Below are 16822 nucleotides of genomic sequence, written 5' to 3'. Positions count from 1 at the left end.
AAGCCAATGGAAACAGGCCTGCGAAGAGGGTGTGTGATAGAAAGCAATACTGTATTCATCCCTGCGAGGCTGCAGGCAGGCCTGTTTCTCTTGCATTGTTAACAAACTCTGGGTTGTGTAGAAACGACACTGAAGCAACGATTTTCATATTGCAACAAGTTTCACTGAATTGGCAATATTTGTTTTTCTTTTTCTTAAAACTGCAGAATGTAGGTTTCCGCAATTAAGATGGCAAAATCATATGGTGGGTACATCCAGCAATGTTCAGTCAGGTCATCTGGATGTTGATTTTTTTTTTCCCCTGAGACATTTGGTCCTTCATCCAAAAGACTTCTTCAGTCTGAGGAGCCACCAACAAACCGAGTCTCGCAGACGGCACACTATCATAGTGGGGGTGTGGGAACAATTTGCTGGTGCTAAGATGGCTAAGAAATTTGGCTAGAAATCTTAAGCCTCTTTGTTAATGAGAGGGGAAATGGGTGAACAAAGCGTTATGAAATGAATAAATGCTTGAAAGGATATTGTTGAAATGTATTTAAGGCTGTGTCCTTCACAGTAACATCCTGTTCTGTGGTTTGTTTATGGCTAGTGGGTACCCCACTGTAATCTGATACCCAGTCCTCAGCCTTTCACTGATTGAATTTCATCACTGCAGCAGTCCAGACACTGATGGCCTCCAGCAGGAAATGTATCGGAACAGAGCTTTAACATGTTGGTACTTTATTGGGAAGATGCTAGACAGAAACTTCATGTAGTGCAAATTTTAACTCGACTCAAAACAACGTTCTTTGTAACTAATTTCAAACTGGAACAGTTATTGTAAATTTGCACAGACAAAGAAGGTTGTTTAAATAATTACAATTTTAAACTGGTTTTGTTTTTTATATTAAAGTAGAACTCAAATAATCATTCCATAAATTCCCAGTTGCAAAGATTGGCTGCATTATTGTCAGTCTATTCATACATTTCCTTTATGTACTTGTTCCTTTGTTAGGGGTGCAAGGAGCTGGTGCTGTCTCCAGCAGTCACTATTGATATTACTATTTTTTTAAGGTGGTGAAAAAACGTGTGCTGTTGTAAACGATAATTTTAGTAATCGAGTAATCTATACTAGATTATTCTGGCAATTAATCGAAAACAAAATTTGTCAGGTTCTGCAGTAATGACTTGTTTTATGAGTAATACAAATACATGAAAAAGAACATTTAAGTAAACAACCCATTTTATTCCTCTTTTTAAAATATCGTATTGCTTCAAATGCAATAACATGTTGAACCTCCATTTCAGTTTTAAGTCTGTGGTTTAGCAAAACTCTTGCTTTTTTTTTTTTTTTTTTTTGAAAATGCATAAACAGAAGAGAAATAAGTTTGGATTGAAGGTGGAGATGATCTTCTGGAAGCCTTCATTTCCACCACGGACAGCGGCTGCATGTCTGTGATGATCATCTTTAAAATGCTGTTCGTGAACTCAGCTGCTTGCACAACCCAACATCCTGGTTCCTGGAGCTCTTTGTACGAAGCTGTCCAACATATGACCGCCATTTACTGAAAAGAAATATAATAAAATTGTTTGTTCATTGTTATGCCTTAATACATTTTCAAGTGTACTTCATGGGATATTAGAAATATAATAATAGAAATTGAGTAATTAATGTAAAGTTTGAGTTTGTACATTGAGTTCTGCAGACTGTATTATTATTTAGTCTTGATTGCTTGACTATAAACAAATATGACAGTGATAGTTTTCAAGTCGTAAACGGCAGAAGCAAGAAGAAAAAAAAAAAAAATCCTACAAGTGTAAATACATTTACACTTGAAATATTCACCCTAAATATCTCGTTTAAGTTGGGATGGAAGTACAGGAATAAATAAATGCGTTTCAGCTCATGCCGTCAGTCTGTTGCTGCTTTTCTCGTTAACAAACTTTCATCCAGTCTTGCATTTTTCTTTCCTCTCGCACAACTTCCAGATAACTCCCTGCCAGGTAGCCACTATGACTAGTCAGTAGATGTAACGTTAGAAAAAATATGCCTCATTTTATATCTTTAACATGACAGATTATCACACATGTAGGTTAACGTATTTTGCAACGAGAACATGATACCTGCTGTGAGCTGCGAACAAGTTTGATGCTACAGCGGGTGTTGTCTCTTCAGACGCTGCAACATCGACGACGTGCCTTTGTGGTTACGCCAATTTTTCTTTGCTATGGATGCATTGCGCTATGTTTTTTCTGTTTAGCCTAAAACGTTGCCAAACTTTTGACAGTTTTTTTGTTGTTTTCGGAGCTCTTTGGCCGTTCCCTCCATAGCTACAAACTTAGCACATACACGGAAACGGTAGCGGTGTGCAACACAAAAACCTTCCGGCTAGACCACAGTGCTCTGAATAGTTTAAAGACGCTTTGAGACAGATAAATTCACCCCCAGGATTTTTAGTAATCGAGGTATTTGAATTATTTTGAGGAATCGTTTCAGCCCTAATGTATTTATTTATTCCTGCTTCGCTGTTTTTCACTTATCACGGGGCTTCAGGGTACGGATCCCCCGCGATAAACGAGGGACTACTGGATCTTGAATCAAAAGAAAAACTCCTCTTCCATAAAAATGTCACGTGAAGTGATCTGTCGAAACATTTTACGTTTTGTGTCAATAATTGTCAAAAAGATGAATGCGCAACAAAGAATAAAAATAGCTAGCGATCACTCGTGCACAGCCTTGAGTACGACATACTCGGCAGATTCACTTTATTATTTCTTTGGCTTCATTCTCCCCGAGTGGAAGTATCGCAGATTCACTATAAACACAAATCTGGCACGTAAAAGAACAAACCGCACCTAAAAACTTGTCAAACAAACTTTTCTTTAGCAACTTTGATTTCTTTTCATCCTGCGTTTATGCCTTTTAAATATCTCGTCTAATCCCTTATGCGAGTGGTATTTTGTTCAGGCAGTAAAGAAGGTCATCTCTTTTTGGGGTAGACACGGAGGAGGGGTGAGACCATCTGGATTTTTTTTTTTTTTTTTAATCGGTTATGCAGAAAGCTTCTATTGTTTTATAGAGAAAGATGGTGCAGTTTTAGGCTTTAATCATATACGAGTTAAAGCAATTTGAAGTAAAATGTAGTGGTTGCATCCAGATTTAAGGAAACAAGTAGTTTTTCAAACCATCTGGTCTAAGGTAAGATGCTCCAGCTTTTCTCCCCCGAGTAAGAAATATTTTTGTTGGTAAAATCCAGGTTTAAGGAATGGTCTTGTTAGGTGGTTCTGTAGTAGTGATGCAACTGTTAAGCTAATCCTGTCTAAGGCCTGACATGTCACGTTGAGTTTCAACACGTTTGTCCATGGATGTACCAGTAACGTTATGGAAACAAAACTGTTGTCTTCACCAGGTGGAGCGTGAATGGACTTGAGATAATTCAGGCACTTTGACTTGTATTTGCTGAGAAACAGCATTTTAACAAGTTTATGGAAACTGGATTGCTTAGTTGAAATATTTCAACACGAGTCTGCGCAAAGAGCTCCGTTTATTATATTTTATATTATATTATGAGTTTACATAAGCCATGATGGTGTGACGGTATACCAAAAAGCAATTCTGTGAAAGACAACAGAAACGAGTCAAAATGACATTTTTTTTGTTTTTGTTTTGGGGCATTTCATGCTAAATGTTACATATATGTTTTTCAGTGGCCTTTGATGGACCATCCTTATGAAGACACAAGGTTACAATGGGACAGAGTACCTCAGAACAAGAGGTCCAAGAAGACTCTTCACAGGTGTTTTATTTTTATTTGAATCACTTTGAATTCATGTTTTTATTGAACAAAATGCCTCTAAAACACATTGCTGAGTTAGCTATGGTTTTCTGGGAATTAATTGACTTGTTGATAACATAAAGGCTGCCAACTGCACCACACAACCTACAATAAATCTGCACAAGAGCAATTTTGTTCTACTGCGTAATGAGACTTGTTAGAAAAGTGTAAAAAAAAAAGGCAAAAATAAAATCAAAATCCTGTTTTTAACCTATCTTTATGAACTATTTATCCTTTTCTAAAGTGGAGTTCAAGTTCAGTAGAGGAGGAAGAAGTCTAGATAATTAAGTTTTGACGCGTGACTCGCCACTTTCAAGGAGTTCTGCAGCCCAGACTATCTGGTCTGAACCAGGTCATCAAAACAAACCAGCTGTGCATCTTTCACAGTTGGATGGAAACACACTGGTTAGGTTGCTCTTAAAATAAAGTTAGCAGTTAGCCAGTTCTTCAGACAAATGGTGTTTTGATACATTCTCATCTTGCTCATGACATTTTATCAGATCCATTGTCTGAACACAATGCTCGCTGTTTCTACGTTTGCACTTTACACTGAACTGCACTGTTTGCTTTAAGTCTTCAGCACAGATACGCTGCACTAACCATCTTTAGGGCCGTCAGTATTACCTTTGGCCAGCTTAATGCATTTACTGCCAAATAACCTTTAAAATAAATAACTACACTAAACAATAATCACTGATGATGTAAAACGCAGTGCCGGTGGCAGTTAGCCAAAGCTTTAAAAACCTGGTACTTAAATATTATCTGATGGTTTTGGTGCCAGATATACACTATGCAAGCAAAGTAAACAATCATGGGTATCTTGGTCATCTGATCTCTGCAGTCCTTGTACTGGGGAGTGCTCTGATGAGCGCTTACTTTCATGTTTGAAAAAGTTCTGTGATTGTGGTCTTTTTCATCATGATTAAAGGGGAAAATGGTTTCAACCTTTTCTTGTCTGTTGTTCCTGATACAGTGGAGCTTTGTGAGGCGATCTTATTTTATTAAAGTCAGACATTGAAAAAGGCACACACGTCAAGTAAGAAATTACAGATTTGATGCAACAAATCTTTAACCCCCCCCCCCCACACACACACACACACATTTAAATTTCCAGTTCCTTTCTGAAGGCAAATATTTAATTTCCACATTCGTTTACAGTCTGAAGTCAAACCTTCAGGCCTTACCTTCATAAACCACATTTCAGTGAAATGGTTCTCATACTGGCAGTAGAAGTAAAGTTTTTCTCCACTTTTAGTGTAATAATGGATTTTTATTTTTTTATTTTTATTGTAGGACAGAATTGATAACCTTAAGACATTTGTGGAGGAGGAACTACAGACGAGCACGGTGAGTGAGCAGTTAAACGTCACTAAATCACTTTCAGTGACAGCAAGTTTTATTCCACTATTATCTAAAAAGTACAAATACTTTTAAAAATGCTTTGATTCAAAAGTTTATTTGGCATTTACTTTCTCTAAATAGTACCATATTTTCCGCCGTAAACGTCATACCGCCCTATAAGTCGCATCAGTCCAAATATGTCTAATAAAGTGGGAAAATCCATAAATGCATCGCTTCGCCGTATAAGTCGCATCTTTTATGTGTCACCGCTGACAACCTGGAAATGTGGGCCGGTGTTGTGTCAAAATCAATTGGCGGCCACGGGAGCGTGCACGGGAGGACTTTAACGATTATCTGTTTGAAATTATAGTAAAGGTGTGTCTGAGTCTAACATTTCCATAATAAATGCACTTTGATGGTCAAATCAGCTGCATTTCAAAACCCGATTTGCAGAAGCGGGCACGCGCAGAGGGACGAGTGACTGCGTATTTCATCAAAATTTAACAAGATAAACACCTAAAAACAATTGTTAGCTCAATTTTATAGCAAAGGTGTGGCTCAGTTGAACTTTTACTTAATAAATGCACTTTAATGGCCAAATTAGCTGAATTTTGGTTGCTCCAAGCAGCGAGTAGAACGAAGGTGCAGACAATGGCAAGTCCATTGTGTCATTAATAGCCACTTTTACGCGATACGGCATGCCATACTACTCGACTGACATCTAGCGGCTGAAAATGGTAGTGTTCAATATTTTCAGTCAGATTGAATGAAAACGGTCATATCTCAGTCAAAAATTGGTTTATAAATATGGGGGGGGGGGGGGGAATCCATAAATAAGTCGCTTGTGTGTATAAGTTGCAGGGCATGCAAATTATACAAAACACCGTGACTTATAGGGCGAAAAATACGGTTCAAATTTGTTGCTGTTTATTTCCTTTTTGTTCTTTCTTTCAGATGGTGGGGATGGTGATAGGTGCAGGTATCACCATCGTCCTCATTGCCATCCTCATCTTCTTCATCCTGCGGAGAATCAAACAACGAAGTCAGTAATTGCTGGGATGTGTTTCCCACCCTGATGATTTAACAACCATCATAAAAACGGGCTGTGTGTACTTCTGGCTCGTTTACACCTTTATTATGTTTCAGACTTGGAGGCTCAGGAGGCGCCCAAATACCGCTTTCGCAAGAGGGACAAAGTCATGTTCTATGGGCGAAAGATAATGCGGAAAGTGAGTGGCTGGCTGGTTGGAACTAAAAAGCCACTATCATTATTCTAAGTTTCTCTTGCTCACAGAGATGCTGAAATGATTTGAAAATGCCAATTTTCAATAGGTGTCGCAGTCTACGTCTTCTCTAGTGGGTACATCCTCCTCCTCTCGGTCTCGCCTGAAGAAGAAGCAGAAAATGCTCAATATTGCCAAAAAGTAAAGTTTGCTGCCAACCAAGAAAATTCCCCACCACATTCTCCCCTCACCTTCTTATTTTAACCTTTCTCCATCACTTTCTTAGGATCCTGCGTTTTAAGAAGGAGGTACCCATCCTTCAAGCTAAAGAGCCCCCTCCCTCTGTGCTAGAGGCAGACCTCACTGAATTTGATGTGGCCAACTCCCACCTCCCCTCCGAGGTGCTTTACATGCTCAAAAATGTCCGGTGGGTAACACAGAGGGACTACAGTATCACACAAACAGGCTGCATTAGTTGTAGCACTCATTTCTCATCCTGTTTGTCTCTCACTGTAGCGTGCTGGGTCACTTTGAGAAGCCCCTCTTCTTGGAGCTTTGCAAACATATGGTCTTTTTGCAGTTCCAGCAAGGAGAGTATGTCTTCAGGCCAGGCCAGCCTGACAGCAGCATCTATGTGGTTCAGGATGGAAAACTAGAACTGTGCCTTACTGGAATGGTACTATTATACCCTTCATCTCTCAGGTTTCAAGTTTGATTGAGAACATGTAATTTAATATTTGTAGGAGATTTAGCAATAACAAATTCAAGTAGGAAAAGAGACATGCTTAATTATTTTATTCATACTTGTTTTGTCTTTACCCAGTAAATCCAGATTTGCAATTGCTTTTAAGTCTTATGGTGACTTTTTGTTTAGGTAGTGATGTTGTCAAGTTGTTTATTTATCATATGCAAGGTTAGCATAGGGTTAACAGTACAATGAAATGCTCGGGATAAGAAGAACCGATTGGACTCCCTAAAACATCAAAGAACAAACGAACAAGAAATACTAAAGCATGCAACAAGGGTACAAAAAATAAAGTACCAAAAGTGAAAAAGTAATTGTAATATTTACAACGTCCTAAAGAGAGTAAACAACAACATGGTAGAATATAACAGTGCAAGCAGGATGAATTTGAATGAATAAGTATTTCAAGGTAGTAATATAAGCTAAAATGCGCATGATATACTGTATAGTGTGTATATGTATGTGTGTGTGTGTGTGTGTATATATATATATATATATATATATATATATATATATATATATCTCCTCACATAATTAACATATACTACCCAGGTTGTGTGACAATGAGATTGAATTATGATGGTAAGGTAGATACATAGATACTCTCTATCAATGTGTGTGTTCCAAATGAGTTATTATTATTATTTAGAAAACCTCTATAAACGTGATCTACTTTATATGTAAATCAGACTGAATATTTTATTCTTGTCCTCCAGGATGGCAAAGAAAGTGTTGTTAAGGAGGTTTATGCTGGAGATAGTGTCCACAGTCTCCTCAGCATCCTGGATGTTATAACAGTAGGTTGCTTTTATTGTCTCCCTCCCAAAGCTGCACACATTGAGATGTTTAGCCTCACCCCAAGACTTTCCTCATTCTCATACGATTTAACATATGAAATAAGGTAAATGCTTGAGAAATCAATTTAACACATTCTTTCCTCCTTCCATTCCATCGTTCATCTGCTGATGCACTAAACATTTTCCTCTCTCGAGTCAGACTGATGTTTAGTTTTCATCCTGTCTGGTTTTATAGACTAGATGTGGAGCGCTGCTATGAATCCTTTCAGATTCAGAAAATGGGATCTTTGTGTGCAGGGCCACCAGAATCCTTACAGAACAGTGTCAGCACGAGCTGCGGAGGTTTCCACTGTTCTCCGTTTACCTGTAGAGGCCTTCTTGTCTATATTTGAGAAGTATCCTGAAAGCCTAGTGCGAGTAGTTCAAGTAAGTTGTGTTTTTTTTATTTTTCATTGTATGCATTTGTTTCCTCACTATATGACGGAGTTCAAAGGTCTAATTTTAAATTTAGGTTTTACAGTAGGACATGCGACATATAGATGTGATGTTCTTTTGAAATGGACATATTTACATTGTATTATGATGCATTAATGATTCAGTTTCTTATGTGTCTCTTCAGATCATTATGGTTCGTGTCCAAAGAGTCACAGTTCTGGCTCTGCACAACTACCTGGGGCTGACCAATGAACTCTTCAGTCATGTGAGTTTGACACACACCTGGCAGGTTTATGGTAAAAAAAATACTTTATAAATACACATTTAAGCTCGATGCAGTTACAGTAAATGTTTTTCACATATATCAGTTAATATGTCTGTTCATATATGAGCTCTAGATATGTTTGAGTGTTTTCTATGACTAAATAAAAGCTCTAAACAGTTAAAAGTAATCAATAAGCTTGACTAATATTTAGGGGCGTAACAGTACACGTATTTGTACTGTGATGGTTCAGTACAGACGTTTTAACGGGTTTAATGGGAACAGATGATGAATACTTCAGTGACAGGTGAACACTCAGAGTGAGCGCACATTTTATTTTATTGCATTTTGCTAACAGCCACATCAACAACAAAAGAAGCAGATAAATATATTATTTATTTTATTTATTCATTACATCAAACAAGACATAGTTTGTTAATAATGTAAAGTACTGTAATAATTTATTAGAATCTAAACTTAATATATTGAGCATCATTTTCTCCTACGAGCACTCAGCTAGCTGGTAAGTTGCACATTTTATTTAATAAAATGTAATATTTTCTGTTTGTTTGTTCAAGTTATTATTATTTTTTTAATTAAAAAAACTTTTTTTTTAAGTATTACCTTTTTTGATCAGTTGGTTACTATTTACGGTTCATTTTGAATAAAACAAGTTGGAAAAGTATGACTTTATTTTACTTTAGACCCTCCCTACTAACAAGTGTGGTTTGTTCAGGGTATTTATTTATTTATTTGTCTCTGCTTCTGGGAGAGTTTGTCTGTAAAAAAATTAATTAAATATTGCATTTGACACGTTTCATTTTTCTTTTTGTACCAAACCATATCTCTTGTACCAAATCAAGGTACATACCCTGATAGCCCTACTATTTCAGTGAAGTTTAAATTTGAATTATTTTAAAATAAATTCTTAATATTTTCTTTTACCTGAAGGAAATCGTTTGTTCATTTTCTGCTGGTTTAATAGGAAATGCAGCCGTCACGTCTTCCACCGCAGTCTCCGCACCCTTCTCGTACCAGTCCAGTCCGCCACGGGAAGCGCTTTGGCAGCCTGACTGTGACTGAAGAGCATCGGGAAGCTGCTGTTAAGGGTGAAGCTCCAGGCAGGTTATAAGTACTCATTTGAAGCCACTTTTACATCTTGGCGACAAGTTCTCTCTTCCTTGAGGGGCAGGAAAAGGAACCATTGAATGCTCCTGGTGCTCAGATGAAGTGCATCTCCTTCGTTTTCTTTTTTTTAGCTTTACTGCTTTTTTCCATTCACAGTAGATACATTTGGCTTTTACACCAACCTGCAGCAGTGAGACGAATATCAGCAGACTGATTTACTTAATCATACATGTATTTTAGATCAGAACAAAACAACAACAAAAAAAAGAAATCTATTTAGTTCCTTTAAATAGAAATAGAAGTGACAGAAACAAGTTACTGGGTACTTTTGATCAAAGTGTATTTCTGTGTGCAGATTTCTATTGTTTTCAAGGATTCTGTCAGTGATTGCTCTGTTTTTATTTAATATATGACCAATAAGTGATGCACTTTTTTCACTGTAGGAGGAGAACAAGGGAAGGACGGAGGAGTGCCAAACCTTAGCAGAACAATCTCGATGCCTGTGGACATTTCCGGTGAGGGAACATCCATCCTTTTTTTTAATCTACTTCTCCTTTCTGAGTTGTGGGAGCTGGTTCTTATCTCCAGCAGTCATTTTTCGAGAGGCGAGGTACTCCCTGGATAGGCCTCCAGTCCATCGCAGGGCCACATAGAGACAAACAACCATTCACACATTCACCCACATCTAGAGACAATTTAGTTACCAATTAACTTTCTCAATAATAATAAAAAAAAAGTTTTCTAGTCTTAGAAACAACAGGTTATATAAGGAAAGGTTCAGCTCTATTTAGTTTGGTTGATTTTAATGCTCATTAACAATACAAAATTATTTAATTTTTTTTAATCAAATCATTTTATTTGAGCTGTGATTCTTTCTAATATGACCTTTGTAGTCTGATGTATAAAGTTCTCTCTCTCTTAAAAACAAGTATCTAATAAGTTTTCCATTTCAAAACCCATTAACGGACCAGTGTTCTGCTGCAATCGTTTCAATTACCGGTAGCGACTTCTTGTGACATGATTTATGATTTAATGAATACAGAGGTGATATTAAAGTCAGCACAAAGGTTTGCATTACAGAATGAACTGAGCGTTCAAATTCATTAATGTCTTTAAAAAAAATCAAAGACACATTTTATTACATTCTTTAAATTGCTCAATTTATTGCATCATTTTAGGGCCAGAAGTTGTCAATATATCAAGAGGGCTATTAAATTATTTAATCTGATGATTTCAGATTGGGTTTTTTTTTTCCACAGAAATGCTCATAACATGATGAGTTTAGATGGTTTAAAGACAGACTTTTTTTGGAGGCCTATCTTTACAGTAGCATTGCTTTGAAAAGAAGCTATCTTTAGAAGAAAGGTTTATGTGCAACACAAACAGCTGTGGGGTGTAGGTATATGATCGAGTTTTGACCAGCTATTAATTTGTTTTGACCAATGCACTTTTAGGTGTTCTCCAAAGATGAAAATAAACTTAAAATGAAATATTTTTGTATGATGAAGAGAAAGATAAATCCAAAATAGCCTAAATGTGTGTTCAAGACTGAATAACTGATGTCTTCATGTTGTGCAGTTATGCAGAAAGGTCCTAGGTCAGATTTTGACATGGCATACGAGAGAGGACGGATTTCTGTCTCTGCAGAAGATGGCAACACACCTCCCACCTTTATTCGGGTCAGTACATTTTACTAAACGGAGATAAAGTTGAATTTGACTCCATGAAATAAAATCAGATAATTGCAGGAACAAACACATTATAGTGATTTCTTTTTTTTTTTTAGAACAAAGATTGTTTAAGGAGCTACAATTGTTAAAAATATATGTTTTGGATATGTTATCAAATGCCTGAAACAGAGTTGTTGAGTTTTTGAATATTCTTTTTTGAATAGTTTTGCCATAAGTTTTACTGTATAAGTAACGAGTCTTGATAATGTTGCAGTCAGTATCACAGGAACAGCGTGAGCGGAAGGTGACTGTAGATGAAGTTCCCTCTGGCATCTACTTGTATCCAGAGGAAGAATCAGCAGTTGACAACATTGTCACTCCCCTATCCAGCCGATCGTGTGCTTCTCTGTTTGAGGAGGCCCAAAAGGAGGTGCTCAGACTCATGAGGATCGAGGTTCGCTTTATTTTTGTTTTTATTCCTGTTATTTTTCTGTAAGTGCCCTTACACTTGCAAAGCTCAAGTTCTGTGTGAAAAGTGCTCATGGAAAGTAAAGTAAACTCATTCAGTTATGTAGATTTATATTCATCAAAACCTGAGAAAAAAATAAATCATACAGTTCTTATTGGGTCCCAAGATTTGGCCATCTCAAACTCAGACGTACAACAACACATGACACGCCACACTACCTCATAATTTCATTAAAAACAAGCCAAAATGCAGAAGTAGTGTGTATTAAAAAAATCCACACAATGATTCAGCAACTTTTAAAACCGCCACAGAAGCAATAAGTCTGTCTAAGTAAACCGTGCCTTACGACCAAAGGTTTCTACTTTTGGCCTGTAAATCCAAAAGATGCTGTTCCAGTAGTTTTGTTTCTTTTGTGTAGAGAAAAGTAGCTCAGAGCTGAGATGTAATATGGCTTCTGGGTTCTTGTTCAATTCAATTCAATTCAAAAATACTTTATTAATCCCAGAGGGAAATTATTTGTTGTTGTAACTCGTTATCCTCATTTCATTCAGAGATGTTAAAGATACTGATGGTTGACAGGAAAGATCTCTTGTAAAGGTCCATCCCACAGTGGATCCTAAGAAACTGGCTGCAGATGCCGTCCGATCCGTCCACTCAGACTTGGCCGGCCTCTCGGTTCCCCTCGGGTTGTAGGACCTCCCAAATGCCGGGCAGAACTCCTCCCAGAGCGATGGCCACTCCTCCCAGCAGTCTGCCGAGCTCCTCGTCACTGCGGACAGACAACTGTAGGTGCCGAGGGACGATCCTGTCCATTCACTGTCATGAGCCGTGTTTCCTCCTAGTTCCAGGATCTCGGTGGTCAGGCACTCAAGCACAGCTGGCAGGTAGATGAGAATGCGTCCACAGGACATCCTTTTCAATTCATTTGAGATTTTGGGCTGTAGTTGAGATATTATTTGAGCTTTTGAGATGTTAATCAGCTGCTGTTGGTTGTAGAAAACTGCCTTGTTGCCATGGTTACGCATCATAACAAATGTCCAAAACTAAAAAAAAAGTTTCAGTAAAAATCCTTCCAGCTGCACAACATCTGATACCAGAGGAAACAATCATCCAAAAAATGTGATTTACATCCAGAAAAAGAGGAATCAAAGTTTCCAAAAGCAAAATCTCAGAATGAAAGTAACAGAGCTGCTCCAACATGCAGCCACCTTGAGCGACGCAATTCTAGAACATTAATTATTTATCATTAATTATAATTTTTATATAATTTTTACAATTTTTATTTTTATATAATTAAATATAACATTAATTATAATCTGAATTAAGGTTCTCTGATGAGATGTTTTTCCCTGAGAAGACCGGCAACCTTCTTGAAGGTTTTCTACTTGTAAAAAATTGTTCTTACTGTAGAACGATGAACTCCACAGATTCTTTTTAAATGGCTGTATAACCTTTCTTAGAGTAATAAGCAGCAGTTGTTGCTTTTCTAAGATCTTTACTGATGTTTTTATACGCCTGTCGAAGGTGGGGTTGTGTTATGGTGTAGTCTCCGACCGTCCTTCTCTAGTCCGGTCCATAACTTCTGATCCACTCAAGATAATTTAACAAAACTTCAAACACATGCATCATCACTAGACGATGTGTCACCTACACCTTTCATCAGGCCAGCTTTCAAGTTCAAGGTCACAAATTAAGGTCAAATGTTATAACAGGCCTTTGCTTGTCTGGGCCATTGCTATAGGTTGTTGTATTGCTATATAATAGTTTGTCAATAGGCATATAGTGTGCAGTATGCAGTACTCTTGTTCCTTTATGAAATCATGTCATTGCACACCTGAATTCTGCAGAGCAGAAAACTGCTAAAGTCCTGTGCTTTTATGGCTCCTTAAGAGAGTTGCATTCAGACCTAATAAATTTGGCCCAAACCGAGCCCGTAGTTCCCGATCTCTTCACAGTCTAATCAACTGCTGCACTCTTTTTGTCTTTCTTCATCCTCTCAACATATAAACTTACTGCATCCTCCTCTACAAGTAGATTAACACAATTTTATGTCTGCAGTCTTATTTAGCTTTATTTGTGCTGTGTGATTCGTAAAACCGCATCAACGCCTGAGACCGGACCGACCCTAATCCTAGTCCCGGGCCGGGTTTTGGGTTCGGGTTAGAAGTGACAGCTCTACTCCTTAATCCTGTTGTTGATCAACTCTAGAGTTGCACCGCTCAAGGTGACTGCATGGTGGAGTAGCTGTTACATTCATGCTGGAATATTGTTTTTGAAAACTTTATTTCCTCTTTCTCTGGATTTAAATGGTTTTTGTCAGATGATTACTTCCTCTGGTATCGGATACTGTGCAGCGGGATTTTTATCAAAAACTTTGAACTTTTGGGACATTTGTTATGAAGCGTAACCATGACAACAAGGTGGTTTTTACAACCTGGAGCAGCTGATTAACATCTCACAGCTCAAATATGACCTCAAATACAGCCCCAAATCCCAAATGAGTTGTAAAGGAGGTACCGTGGATGCATCTCCGTCTGTCTGGTGGAGGTGCTCGAGTGACTGACTGCCGAGATTCTGGAGCTGGCAGGAAATGCAGCTCACGACAACAAGAAGGCTGGGATAATCCCCTAACACCTGCAGTTGGCTGTCTGCAATGATGAGGAGCTCAACAAGCTGCTGAGAGGAGTGACCGTCGCTCAGGGAGGAGTTCTGCCCAACATTCAGGTGGTCCTGACTCCTGCTGCCCAGGAGGACTGAGAGGCCCGCTGGGTCCTATAACAACTCTTAATTAATGAAACCAGGATGATGAGCTACAACAACATTTAATTTCCCTTTGGGATTAATAAAATATTCTGAATTGAACTGAATTGAATTACAGTTGACCAGCAGCCCTTCACTGCTGGTTACCCTTTATTGTTTTGGAACTAGTAAGGTTAAACTCTGTTTTTGTTTTGTGTTATTTATTTAAAACTAGCTGAGTTTGTGACATTTTAGTTTATTGGTTGTTGTCTTTTTTTAAAACTTTGAATAACTGAGGAGGAATAACTTATTTAGTCAGTTTTTGTCAAGCTTGAGAATTAAAAGTGTGTACTACATTTCTTAACTTTTATCTTGGTAAACATTATTTTATGATTGTACCTTCGTTACAACATTTTCAGAAAAAATGGCAGTACCAAAAATGTATTTTCCACTGACTGTAATTATTGTATCTGACTGCATTTTACACACTGAGTATACTTTTACTATATATTTTTGATCATTGATAGTTGCACAGAAGTTTGAAGATTTCTGTGTAGCAGGGAGGAAGTTATACGCAGTAATTTGTTGAAATTTGTGGCTCTGTGGGTTTGTGTTGCACCAGTAGGTCTTTCACAGCCATGTTAGAGGAACTAGATGGGTTTTTGATGAAATAGGTAGTTGCTGAAAACTGTCCCTCAAATCCTAATGTAACAAAGGCATTTTATCTACTGTGTGTTTCTCTTTGCTTCAGAATTCATCACAGTTTGATTTGATATTTTAACATTTGTCTTTAAACCAGGACCCATCCTTGTTAAGTGGGAAAGTGACACTGCACCATGCAAAAGCTGGAGCTGTTTTAGCAAGACAGGGAGACCAGGTATTTCATGCAAAACCTTTTGAAAACTGATCTTTCACTGCAGACCTACTCACAGAAAATGCAACAAATCAAATGTCCACTCATTCCTGTTTTGTTTGTGCCTGTTTTAACTTGTGAAGGATGCGAGTCTGCACTTTGTCCTGTCTGGTTGCCTGCATGTCTACCAGCGGATGATCGACAAACAGGAGGCCGTCTGCTTGTTTGTGACCCACCCAGGAGAGATGGTAGGCCAGCTCGCTGTGCTCACCGGAGAGCCCCTTATTTTTACAGTAAAGGCGGTCCGAGACTGTACTTACCTGAAGATCTCAAAGTCAGATTTCTATGAGTGAGTTCTTCATCTTTACTGCTAAACATTACTTTGTGATAAAGCTAATAAGGAGTTTATTTCACAGTTTGCTTTATGTCTCAAACACTAATGAAAGTTTCTACTTATTCTACTTTAATTCAAATTACAGTATTTAAAATAAAAACATAATTTTGGTTATAATATTTCTCTTTTTTTCTTCTTCTTCATTTCCAAATGAATTTGTCTTGCGTGCTGCCCTCTGCAGGATAATGAGGGAACAACCGAGCGTGGTGCTCAGTGTGGCCCACACAGTTTCTGTCCGCATGTCGGCTTTCGTCAGACAGATGGACTTTGCTATCGACTGGATGGCTGTCGAAGCTGGCAGAGCCCTCTACAGGTAGTCCCACGCTTTTTTAATAAGCATCTAAACTAAAAAAATAAATAAATAAAAAAAGCTATCTAAACTAATGTAAACATAAAAAAAAAATCACTGTACCAGTAATCACTGTAATGCCACTTGATTGTTATGTGCTGCTGACTATCCATGCTGCTGATCTCATTCTGCTGATTTATTTCATGCTGCTGTGTTAATTTGTACTCATCTGCTCACGCAGACTCATGTTCGTGCTGCTGTTCTTCGGCGTATTGTTTTTGTACTATTAGTTTTTAGCGTATTCTTAGTTTAGTGTATTTCTTAGTTCACATTTTAGATCTTATTACTGCTTTTCTTTTACAATTTATACTTTTGTTGGATGTAACTGGGACCCTGTGCGCACAATTTTGTTCCACCACATGTCCCACATATGATGCGAATGACAATAAAGAAACCTTGACCTTGAAACTAACAGTTGGACATTTTACTTCTTGCTCTCAAAGATAGTTTTACAAAATTAATTAAGAATTAATTAATTACAAAATAGATTAAAAAAGTTTAGGGAAAATGATCAAAAAAATTCAACCTATGTATCTGTTTATACACATTATGTTAATTTATTGTTGGCATTAGAGATATTGTACTAAATATAAAAAATCTGG

At 37.6% G+C, this 16822-nt stretch overlaps 1 protein-coding gene across 1 annotated transcript in view; it reads left to right on the top strand.

The window, feature by feature from the left end:
• Positions 1 to 16822, top strand: part of pnpla6 (patatin-like phospholipase domain containing 6) — a 37305-nt gene that overhangs the window by 1190 nt on the left and 19293 nt on the right. The window contains exons 2-18 of the mRNA XM_037689734.1: positions 3688 to 3776; positions 5109 to 5162; positions 6111 to 6198; positions 6303 to 6385; positions 6489 to 6580; positions 6666 to 6806; positions 6896 to 7055; positions 7841 to 7921; positions 8219 to 8347; positions 8541 to 8621; positions 9604 to 9739; positions 10190 to 10261; positions 11325 to 11425; positions 11691 to 11870; positions 15424 to 15501; positions 15621 to 15826; positions 16053 to 16184. Of these exons, the coding sequence (XP_037545662.1) occupies positions 3729 to 3776; positions 5109 to 5162; positions 6111 to 6198; positions 6303 to 6385; positions 6489 to 6580; positions 6666 to 6806; positions 6896 to 7055; positions 7841 to 7921; positions 8219 to 8347; positions 8541 to 8621; positions 9604 to 9739; positions 10190 to 10261; positions 11325 to 11425; positions 11691 to 11870; positions 15424 to 15501; positions 15621 to 15826; positions 16053 to 16184 (1862 nt within the window). The 5' untranslated portion in view covers positions 3688 to 3728. The remainder of the gene's footprint in view (positions 1 to 3687; positions 3777 to 5108; positions 5163 to 6110; positions 6199 to 6302; positions 6386 to 6488; positions 6581 to 6665; positions 6807 to 6895; positions 7056 to 7840; positions 7922 to 8218; positions 8348 to 8540; positions 8622 to 9603; positions 9740 to 10189; positions 10262 to 11324; positions 11426 to 11690; positions 11871 to 15423; positions 15502 to 15620; positions 15827 to 16052; positions 16185 to 16822) is intronic.

Source organism: Nematolebias whitei, chromosome 16, assembly GCF_014905685.2.
Source record: "Nematolebias whitei isolate Nwh7 chromosome 16, NemWhi1, whole genome shotgun sequence".
In the NCBI taxonomy this organism is placed as follows: domain Eukaryota; kingdom Metazoa; phylum Chordata; class Actinopteri; order Cyprinodontiformes; family Rivulidae; genus Nematolebias; species Nematolebias whitei.
The sequence above is the reverse complement of the archived record's forward strand: the minus strand, read 5'-3'. Positions and strand labels throughout refer to the sequence as shown.